Source organism: Gorilla gorilla, chromosome 2, assembly GCF_029281585.2.
Source record: "Gorilla gorilla gorilla isolate KB3781 chromosome 2, NHGRI_mGorGor1-v2.1_pri, whole genome shotgun sequence".
In the NCBI taxonomy this organism is placed as follows: Eukaryota; Metazoa; Chordata; class Mammalia; order Primates; family Hominidae; genus Gorilla; species Gorilla gorilla.
In genome coordinates this window covers 182715726-182727996 of record NC_086017.1, presented here as the reverse complement: position 1 = coordinate 182727996, position 12271 = coordinate 182715726, and the positions used below count along the sequence as shown (strand labels likewise).

The following is a 12271-nucleotide window of genomic DNA, read 5'->3' as shown; positions in this document are numbered from 1 at the left end:
TATTATGCAAAAACATCTCTATTTGCTGGCATCATCTTTAATAATATCAGCATTTCTCAGGCATAAGTATACTCTTTATTACTCTCATAGAGCAAGCAGATGAAGCATAGAATTTTTGGTTTTGTCAGATTTTATAATTCATCAGTGATTATCAGAGTCTTAAGAAACAAAATCATTAGCAGAGTCCTTTATTTGAGACTATATTTTTCATTTTTAGTGGTTTTGCTGAATTTAAAGACAGTCCATTCTAATAGTTTAATTTGTAAATTATTCTGCTAAGTGCTTGCCCTTTTCACCTCTGAGAGCAATGTGATTCTCTAAGTATTCTTATCTACTGATGCATTCTAAATTTATCTTTGCTGTTACCCAGTTTTGTAAGAGGGAAAGTTCATTCATGACCCATCTTTTTTTAATAGCCTCTCTTTCTGAAATCTAACATGAATTTTATAACTTTTCCATTTACCTACCTCAAAACAACTATCATGTCCCATTAGTAGCATTACAAAAGTGATATTCATGTAACTGTTTTTAGCATTTAGAAATATATGTAGCATCTTCTCATAGAAGCACTTGTTCTGTTTTTACTTGTGTTAGGATTAAACCTACAGATACTGCATGGGATTGGTTGTTTTGAAACCTCTGTAATTATTTTCTCCTTTACATATTTCTCAGAACCATGTGCAGAGGAGAAAATTCCATCCTTGGACAGTTAAAAGCAAAGCGTAAGTAACTGCTTTTTTTCTCATATCATTGTTTTTTATTATGAAGGTGAGGTATCAGTAATCATTAATGTTTTCACAGTGTGATTATAGAACTCTGTTTATAAAAGGTACCCCACAAAATGTTCACCTGTAATAAAGTATTTATTCTCATTAAGTTGCCCAAACCATTATTCAAATGAAGACACCAAGACTAAATAGGTAATAAAAACTGAGCATCTTTGTAATTTCTATTTATTTTTATTTATATATAGTTGTTTTAATAATAACAATCATCTTTATGAGGTATTATAGTTGTTTGTTCTTCTTTATCTACTGGATACAATTTTTTATACTTTTCAAAGACACTTTCGCAGACGTCTTTTTTTTTTTTTTTTGAGACTGGGTTTCATTCTTGTTGCCCAGGCTGGAGTGCAATGGCACGGTCCCAGCTCACTGCAACCTCCGCCTCCTGGGTTCAAGCAGTTCTTTTGCCTCAGCATCCCAAGTAGCTGGGATTACAGGTGTGCGCCACCATGCCCAACTAATTTTTCTGTATTTTTAGTAGAGACGAGGTTTCACCGTGTTGGCCAGGCCTGTCTGGAACTCCTGACCTCAGGTGATCCACCCACCACAGCCTCCCAAAGTGCTGGGATTACAAGTGTGAGCCACCATGTGCAGCCTCAGATGTGTTCTTAATTGATTCTTCTACCTAGTTCTTGGCTACAATATATTGTAACTAGGGGTTTACCTATCTATAGCTCCCTGAACTATGGGTTCAGCATATAGTGGGCACTCAATATTGCTCTATATCTCTGTGCTCTATATCTTTGCTCTATATCTTTGTGTATCATTACAAACTAAGCTGGAATCAGAACTCAAGTTGTATGACTTCTAGTTCAAGTTGGGTCCAGATTGTGAAAACGTGGACAGCCACACTAAGAAGGCTAGGTTTTATCCAGAAGGCAAGAAGAGGTTGGTGGAAACCCTCTGAGCCCCTGGAGCAAATTCATCAAACTGACGTTTATATGAAGATTCATTTACCGTTGGTAAACAGGGTAGAGATGGTGGCAAGCAAGAGACAAAGGTGCACTGGTAATGGAAAAGGAGGGTCATGTGTGGGTAAGATTATGAGGGAAGACTTGAGGGGATGTGGAAGCAGGAGAGGAAGGGAAGTGTCAGCTAATTCTGAGTTTCAATCCAATGGACCAAGAGAATGGAGCTGCCGCAGGAGGTCTGGAAAAGGCAGAAGGACTCATCCTAATCATGTGAAGGTCATGATATGACCTTCAGATAGAATATAAACCTCAATTGGGTTTTTTGAAGGAAGATTTTATTTTATACTGGTAGCCTCCCAAGTGGGGTGCACTGGATGATGTACTGGAATGTGGGTAGAAAATAATAGACTTTCCAAGTCTGTATATTTTTAGCTTAAAAGTAAGAAATTAGGACATCAGCAGGAATGGCAGAGGAAGGATCTCCAAAAATATAGTCCTACATAAAAGCAACAAAAATACTGACAAAAGTTGTCACAATCAACTTCTTTGGATGGGGAAATTAACTAAAGGCTTGTAACAATCCAAGGAGTGTTTAATCAAGAAAAACAGCTGAATCTTGGTAAGAATAGCAAGCTTTGTGGCATTTTAACTTGCCATATACCCATCTCCCTCTTCTCAGCTCAATGATAATCTTAAAAGCCAACAGCTGCTCAAATCAGGGTGAAAACCAGCAGCCTAGCAGCCATTGGAGGGAGCAGATCAGGGTTAAGGCTCCCATGTCCCACAATTCTCACATTGTCATTATTTGACCTGTCTGGCACTTCCCTTTAAACTCCCATTCTAAGTACTTATATTTATTTCACCTGACTCAGACCTTGCTCAGTGCAAGTAGACTTTTTAAAAAACCTGGTATTTATCAAAAACAATCAGCAACATTTATTTAGCATCACAGCTGACTGAAGAGGCAGTAACAGTTGAGTGAGCAAGAAGCTGACTAAAAATCTTAAGAGGATAAGCTGAGGAAGGAGATCCCCTAGTGGGCACTAGAAACTTCCAACATATCCCTGGGAATCTGAAAGGTCATGGGTATGTGTAGGGCTGTGTGCAACGGCCCAGGGCAATGTACATGCTCAGGAAAGGATTGAGAAGGCCCTAAGCTCTCACCTCTGGCTGACCTTGAGGCTCTGTGGAAGCAGGAAGTGAAGCCTAAGGCAGAGTTATAAACTGCATGCCTGAGCATGTAAGGCCTGTGGCCCTCACACACACACACACAGAGCCCCTCAGTAAAGTATAAGAAACTCATTTGGTACAGGCATTTAAGGAATTGTATAAAGTATGTTCTCTGACCACAATGGAATGAAATTATAAATAACAAAAGGAAATGTTGGGAATCCACAGATAGGTCGAAATTATACAATATACTTCTAAATAACCAAAGAATCAAAGAAGATACTTCAAAGGAGAGTAGAAAATATTTTGAGATGAATGAAAATCAAAACAACATATCCAAACTTATGAGAGGCAGCTATAGCAATGCTTACAGGGAAATTTATAACTGTAAACATTTATATTATTTAATAGAAAATAAGAAATCTCAAATCAATAACCTAACCTTACATTTTAGGAAAGTAGAAAAAGAAGAGAAAACTAAACCTAAAGCAAGCAGAATAAAATAAATAACAGAGATTGGAGGGGAAATAAATGAGATAATAGAAAAAAATAGAGAAAATTAGTGAAACCAAAAGTTAGCTTTTTGAAAAGATCAACAAAGTTGACAAACCTTTTAGGTGGACTGACTAAGTAACAAATAGAGAAGATTCAAAGTACCAAAATCAGAAATTAAGAGGGGACATTATTACTGACTTTACAGAAATAAAATGGAGTGTAGAATACTATGAACAGTTGTATGCCAACAAATTAGCCCAGATAGGTGGACAAATTCCTTTAAAGACATTGTATTAGTCAGGGTTCCCTCAAGAAACAGAACCAATAGGAGATATATATATATATATATATATATATATATATATATAGAGAGAGAGAGAGAGAGAGAGAGAGAGAGAGAGAGAGAGAAATTATATAAATATAACTTCTCAGCCTCCATAATTACCTGAGCCAATTCCTCATAATAAATCTTTTCATATATATGAAAGATATATGTATGAATATATGTTTATATATTTATATAATATATATTATATGAATATGTATTATATATAAAATATGAATATATAATATATAATATATATTATATGAATATATATTATTTATTATGTATTAAATAAAATATTTATCTATTAAAAATAAATATATTATATCTAATTTATATAGATATTTTATATAATATATAAAATATAAATTAAAAATTATATATAAATATATAATTTACATATATATTTGTATATACATCTATATAATATATATTCATATATATCTTTTATTTATATGAAAATATTTATATATAGATAATATATGATATATTTATATATTACTTATATGTTATATATTATAAATATATGTATAGATATATATTTTTATGTGCTATATATAAATAATATATAAAATTTTATATTATATATTATATATTTATATATCTATCTTTCATATATATATATGAAAAGATTTATTATGAGGAATTGACTCAAGTAATTACGGAGGCTGAGAATTTCCACAGTCTGCAAGCTGGATACCCAGGAAAGCTGGCTATGTAATTCCCATCCAAGTCTGAAGGCCTCAGAATCAGAGGAGCCAATGGTGTTAGTGGCAGTAAAAGGGTAAGAGCAGACCGAGATTCCAACAGAAGCAGAAAAGCAAGAATCAAAAGGCATGAATTCTTTTTCCATCTGTCTCTTGATCTCCTCTGGCCCTCAATGGATTAGATGATGCCCAGCAACATTGGGGAGGGCAATCTACTTTAATGAATCCACGAATTCAAATGCTAATCTCATCCAGAAAACCCCTCACAGACACACTCAGAAACAATATTAAACTGGGCACCTCTTGGCCCAGTCAGATTGATACATACGATTAATGGTATTGTATTAAAGACACAAACTCCCAAAACTGCTTCTAGAAAGAACTGAAATTCTAAATAGAGCAATAACAAGTAAAGAGATTAATTTAGCAATCAATAATCTTCCCACAAAGAACAGCCCTGGCCCAGTGGCTTTGCTAATTAGTTCTACCATCCGCAATAGAATTAACACCAATTCTTCACATACTTTTCCCCAAAAATAGATAGGAGAAAGGAATACAGTTATGTGTTGCATAATGACATTTCAGTCAACAACAGATTGCAGCATGATGGTGGTCCCGTAAGATTATAATGGAGCTGAAAAATTCCTATCACCAAATGATGTCACAGTCATACCCATGGCATGGTACAATTATTTTATTTTTAAATAAATTTAAAAATTTAATGTAGCCTAAGTGCGCAGTGTTTATAAAGTCCACAGTAGTGTACAGTAATAGTTGAGACCTTCACATTTATTCACCACTCACACCCAGAGCAACTTCATTCATGGTAAGCGCTCTATGTAAGTGTATCTTTTTATTTTTATTTTTATTTTTTTGAGACGGAGTCTCGCTCTGTTGCCCAGGCTGGGAGTGCAGTGGCGCAATCTTGGCTCACTGCAAGCTCCGCCTCCCAGGTTCATGCCATTCTCCTGCCTCAGCCTCCCGAGTAGCTGGGACTGCAGGCGCCCATCGCCGCACCCGGCTAATTTTTTTTTTGTATTTTTTTAGTGGAGATGGGGTTTCACTGTGTTAGTCAGGATGGTCTCTATCTCCTGACCTCGTGATCCACCCACCTCGGCCTCCCAAAGTGCTGGGATTACAGGCGTGAGCCACCATGCCCAGCTAGTTAAGTGTATCATTTTTGATCTCTTATACCATGTTTTTACCATGCTTTTTCTATGCTTAGATTCACAAATACTTGCCATTAAGTTACACTTGCCTACAGTATTCAGTATAGTATCATGCTGTACAGGTTTGTAGCCTAGGAGCAATAACCTATACCATATAGCCTGGGTATGTAGTAGACTATATGATTTGTGTAGTAGGTTTGTGTAATTAAACTTTATGATGTTCAAACAATGACAAAATCACCCAATGACACATTTCTCTCACATTCTCATTAAGCAATGTATTACTGTACTTCCCAACACATTCTATGATTCCAGTATTATCCTGATACCAATACCATGGTCATTATAAGAAAAGAAAAGGACCAGGCATGGTGGCTCACACCTGTAATTCCAGCACTTTGGGAGGCTGAGGCAGGTGGATCATGAGGTCAAGAGATCGAGACCATCCTGGCCAACATGGTGAAACCCCATCTCTACTAAAAATACAAAAATTAGCTGGGCGTGGTGGCATGCACCTGTAGTCCCAGCTACTTGGGAGGCTGAGGCACGAGAATCGCTTCAACCCGGGAGGCTGAGGTTGCAGTGAGCCAAGATTGCACCACTGCACTCCAGCCTGGTGACAGAGTGAGACTCTGTCTCAAAAGAAAAGAAAAGAAAGCCACAGATCAATCAGATCAATATTCCTTGTGAATGTACCACAGAATTCCTCAGTGAAATACTACTAAACTGAATCCAACAATATAAAAAGGATTATACATCATGACCAAATGGGATTTTTCCCAGGAATGCATGGTTGGTTTTAACATCTGAAAATCAGTCAGTGTAATGCATCATGTTAATAGAACAAAGGACAAAAACCACACATAATCATCTCATTGACACAGAAAAATTATTTGGCAAAATCCCAAACACTTTCATAATTAAAACAAAACAAAAAAACCTCAACAAACTTGGAATACATGGGAACTTCCTCAGCCATGTAAATGGTATGTGTAGATGTCACATATAAGCTGACATCATACTTAATGGTGAAAGACTGAAAGCTTTCCCCTCTATGATCAGTGATGAGATGAGAAAGTTCACTCTTGTCAACATCGTACTGGAGGTTTTAGCCACAACAGTTGAGCAAGAAAAATATACATTTTTTAAAGGGAAAGGAACAGGAAGAGTAAAACTACCTCTTTTTATAGATGACATGATCTTGTATGCAGGAAATTCTAAGAAATTCACACATACTATTACAGATAATAAATTAGTCTAGCCGTGTTTCAAGATACAAGATGAGTGTACAAAAATCAATTCACTTTTATACTCTAGCAATGAGTAAACTGAAAATGAAATTAAGAAAACAATTCGATTTAAAATAGCATCAAAAGAATTAAATATTTAGGAATAAATTTAATAAAGGTAGTGGAAGATACCTACGCTGAAAATAATAAAACATTGAAAGAGATTAAGGAAGATATAAATAAATAAATACTCTGTGTTAATGGATTGAAAGACTTAGCATTGTTAAGATGGCAGTACTCTCCAAATTTACCTATACATTCAACACAATCCCTACCAAAACCCCAACTACCTTTTTTGAAAAAATTGACAAGCTAATCTGAAAGTTCATGTGAAATTTCAAGGCATTTAGCATTGCCAAAACAATCTTGAATAAGAACAAATTGGAGGTGTCACATACGTGATTTCAAAACTTGCGGTAAACCCACAATAATAGTGTGCTACTGACATAAAGTTAGACTTACAGGTCAACTGAATAGAGTCGAGAATCTAAAAATAATTCTTATGATTATGGTCAATTAAATTTCAGCAAGATGGTGCCAAAACAATTCAATGGAGAAAGAATAGTCTTTTCAGCAAATGGTGCTAGAAAAACTAGATATCCACTTGCAAAAAAAAAAAAAAAAAAAATGAAGTTGAACCCCTACCTCATACCATATACAAAAATTCACTCAATATGGATCAAAGGCCTAAATGTAAAAACTAAAACTATACATTTCCCGGAAGAAAATAATAGGCATAAATCATTGTGACAATGGCTTCTTGGATTTTACACCAAAAGCACAAGCAAACATATAAAAATAGATAATTTAGATTTCATCAAACATGAAAGCTTGAAAGCCTTTGTGCTCCAATGAACATTATCAAGGAAGTGAAAACACCCCACAGAATGAGAGAAAACCATTTGCAAATCATATGTATAAGGTACTAGTGTACAGAATATGTAAAGAATTCCTACAATTCAGTAATAAAAATAAAAATAACTCAAAAAATAAAAAATGGGCAAAGCAGCTAAACAGGTATTTTTCTAAAGAAGATATTCAACTGGATGATAAGTACATAAAAGAAAACTCAATATCACTAGTCACTAGAAATTCAACTCAAACCCACAATACAACCTCACAGCTTCACATTCACTAGGATGGCCATAATAATAATAATAATAATAAAGTATTGGCAAGGATGTGTAAATAGTGGAACCCTAACACATTACTGTTGGGAAAGAAAAATGGTACTGCTTCTTTGGAAAGCCAGTTTGGCATTTCTGCAAAAGTTAAATATAGTTACCCTATAACCCAGCAGTTCTACTCCTTAACCTTTACCCAAATATTAAAAACAAATGTCCACACAAAAATCTGTACATGAATGTTTATAGCGGCATTATTCAGAATAGCCAAAAAGTGGAAACAACCCAATGTCCATTAACTGATGAATGTATAAACAAAATGGGGTGTATCCATACAGTGGAGTATTATTTAGATGTAAAAAGGCATGAACTGACGTATACTACATCACAGATGAACCTCGAAGACCTTACACTAAGTGAAAGAAGCCAGGCACAAAAGGCCACATATTGTCTGGTTTCATTTTTATAAAATGTCTTCAATAGGCAAATCCATAGAGCCAGTTGGTAGAATAATAGGGTGTAGAGGAAAGTGGAATGGGGTGTAACTGTTAATGAGTGTGGGGTTTTTTTGGGGGAGTGATAAAAATGTCTTAAAATTAGGTGGTGGTGATGGTTGTACAGCCTTGTGAATGTACTACTTATAAAACATACTGATTTGTACACTTTAAAGATGAGAATTTTGTAGTATAAAATTTATAAATTCTAAGAATTTTTAAATGATTTGGAAACTTTAAATACAAATTTAAAATATTGACAAGTTAAAAATAGTGACAAGTTTTTAGTACATGTATATAATTTCAAAATAGACATATGTACATATATTGGTGTTGTGTGTTCAGTAATTTTTCACTGATGGTCTGCTCAACCTACAAAACTTTTGTAAGCAACTTTAGACAAAAGATATGTACATCACCAATAATGAATACTTCCAAAAGTTGCATCTCATTGTATCTAGGACAGAGATTTGCCAGAGTATTATCTCTGTCTCTATTTTCTAATGGCCTGAAATGAAGATGATAGTGAATTAGTAAATTTATAAAAGATATATCGATAAAATAAAATCGGGAAAATCATTCAGTGCTGGCAGTGGCTTGTAAAAATGCGCAGGTGAGGATATAGGGCAAAACAGCTTATTACTGAGTTTCTCAACAGTAAAAATGTCCTGAGCTTATTATAAAGTATTTCCTTTGGCTCTGGACCCTTTTCTTGCCTTTGCCTATTCAAGGGTGCAAATTGGATTTTAACACAAGAAGTAATTTCAATGCTAAGCCTGTTTATGAAAAGATTTCCAAGTACCTTGGGAACAGTCAAAATAAGTCATCTCAGTGGGGAAAATGTTCATATGCTAGACAGAGAGCAAAGATTAATTACATAATGCCTGTTTCTAAAGTACAAGGTTGTATTGTTGGCTTTGTTTTTGTATATGTAGTGGTTTTAAATACATGAACTAGCTAATCTCTAATTGGATAGAGAAATATAGTTCTCTACTGTTTTAATTATTTAGAATAACAAAACTGCTGCTATGAATATGTTAAAATTCCTGAAAAGAAAACCAGCAGCTATTAGTATATAATTATCTGATATACCAGTCTTCAGAGATTTAATGTTTAATTTAAAGCATTTCTTTGTTGTTTTTATAATTTTTGTTAATTTTGGTATTTTAGCAGCCAATTTAGTATAATTTAAGATAAAGGCCAGAAGTTTTCAATCAGGATTAGATACGTACATATACTAAGTGCTACAAAGAACGAAAGCCTGTAACAATTCTTGATGTCCTTTCACGAAATTTCCTTATAAATATTGAGTCTATTGTATTGAATTTCTCTTCTTTTTTAAATTATACTTTAAGTTCTGGGGTACATGTGCAGAACGTGCAGTTTTGTTACATAGGTATACACATGCCATGGTGGTTTGCTGCACCCATCAACCCATCACTTACATTAGGGATTTTTCCTAATGCTATCCCTCCCCTAGCCTCCCATCCCCCTAACAGGCCCCGGTGTGTGATGCACACACCAATGTTCACAACAGGTATGTCCTGGGATCTGAATAAATCTCCAGGTTCTCAGATACCTCCATGGCATTATGTAATTTGGGACTCTTTCTTATACTTGTTCATCTGTTTCTTCACATTAATGCTTATGTATGCTCCTGGCTTGCTCATATTTTCTTCAAAAAGCATATGGTTCTCTAGTATATCCTCATAACATAAATTAACATCACCAACCTTTGTACCTATTACATGTCAAGGCAGTTTTTTTCACAGAATAAAGTACTGGCTGAAATATTTTCTCTATTTGTTTTTTCTTCTTTCTGTATAGAGTTCATGGTGAATTTATTCACATCATAAATGGGTGTCCCCATAGCATTTGACAGGCCACACTCACATTTGTCCAAAATGTCCACTTTCTGGCTAGGAACCATTATCTTTCTTTTAGATCATGTTACTGGAACCAACTGTTAGGTCTCTTCCCAAGGCCGTTTTTCACAAAGAAATAAAGATTTAATTACTTCATAAGAGTTATTGCATAGTCAAGGATGAGTGGGAAGTAGGTATGGACTGTGGGCTGACAGGCTGTCTTACTAATTGATGTTTTGCTGATACTCTCTAGGCCTGCTTTGGCATGGCACATAGATGTGCTTTAGAAAATTACGAATATGACATGTCCTAAACCTTCAAGCTGCTAAAAGCTAGTCAGTATCATTAATCTTAAAAAAATTAATTTTGAAATAATCTCAAATTTATAGAACAGCTTCCAGGACTGCCATATATCATTCATCCTAATTTCGCAGATGTTATAATAATTTTACTTTCTTTGCTTTATCATTCTCTCTCAATAGAAAGATACATTCATATATAGATGTAGGGATTTTTTTTTTTACCCTGAGTCATTTTGGAATAAGTTGCAGCCATGATACCAATTTCCCCCTAAATATGTATGTGGTTTCTGAGAAAACAAGGACATTCTCTTAATCAAGTATAGTTCAAATATCAAAATAAATGAACATTGATATAATACTATTATCCAGTTTATAGACCTTATTGAAATATTGCCAGTTGTCTTAGGAATGTACTTCATAGCAAAAGAGGAAAAAAGGCTTTTTCCTAGGCTAGAATTCAGCTCACAGTAATTTGTGACGTTAAGTTGTCACGTGTCTTTATTTTCCTTTAATCTGAAATTATCTTTCAATCATTTTGATTTTGGGGGGTGGCAGAGCTTTCATGATCTTGATGTTTTTGAAGAGTACAGGCCAGTTGCTCTATAGACTGTCCCTCAATTTGGGTATGTCCATTATTTTCTCATGATTAGATTTAGGTTATGCTTTTTTGGAGCAGTATCACAGAAGTGAGGTTGTGTTCTTACGGTAACATAGCAGGAACAACCTTACTGGTTATATTAACTTTGATCACTTAGTGAAGGTGGTGTCTGCCAGAATTCTCCACTATTTTTCCCTTCATAATTAATAGTATTTTGTAGGAAAACACTTTAGGTGTATATAAGTATCCTGCTTCTTATCAACCATTGACCTCCTGGTTTTAGCATGCGTTAATTATTCTCTGAATCAATTATCATGATAGTTACCAAATGCTGACTTTGTGATTCCATCATTTTTTTCTATATTTATTAGTTTCTTTTAAATTAATTAGTTGGAATTCTACTGTAAGGAAAGTTTTCCCTTTTTCCCCATTTATGTATTTATATTAGTATGGACTTACAGCTGCTTCTTTTATTTAGTTAAGATCTTGGAGTTCAGCTTGCCCAGATTTGGCCAATGAGGGCATTTTAAAGGTGGCTTGATGATTTTTGGACATGTCCCCGCTAATCATCTTCTTTTACTGGCACAACAAGGTGTCCCAGACTCATATATTCCCAACACTAGCCCTGCAATCAGCCATTTCTTCAAGGAACCTAGGTTATTTTAGCGAAAAATGGTATTTATAAAGCAAAATATGGGTGCTAGATGTGATCATTGCTACTAGAATATCACTACTTTGGGCCTTTGTACACACACACAAACCTATTCTCTCTCTTTCTTGTCATGTGGATATCTCCAATTCCAATCCCACAGCATAGGATTCCTTCTAGCTATCCCTCTTTTTATGTTTATAGCTCCTTTGTTTCACAGTGAGAAACACGGCTCCCATTATCCGCAGCATATTTATGTATATCCTCAACCTTTTAATACACAGAAAATAGGTTTGGGATTGCTGGCCCATACCACCGTGAAAAATGAATCTACTTACTAGAGTTTAACTCTTGCTTATAGTGTTTTGCCTTTAGCCTAAGGGTATAC

The 12271-nt window shown here is 34.8% G+C and overlaps 1 protein-coding gene across 3 annotated transcripts in view; it reads left to right on the top strand.

The window, feature by feature from the left end:
- PLD1 (phospholipase D1) overlaps window positions 1-12271 on the top strand; it is a 209754-nt gene that overhangs the window by 167243 nt on the left and 30240 nt on the right. For all 3 annotated transcript variants that reach the window (XM_063704354.1, XM_055381467.2, XM_055381468.2), the window contains one exon: window positions 673-722. In XM_063704354.1, coding sequence (XP_063560424.1) covers window positions 673-722 — 50 coding nt within the window. The remainder of the gene's footprint in view (window positions 1-672; window positions 723-12271) is intronic.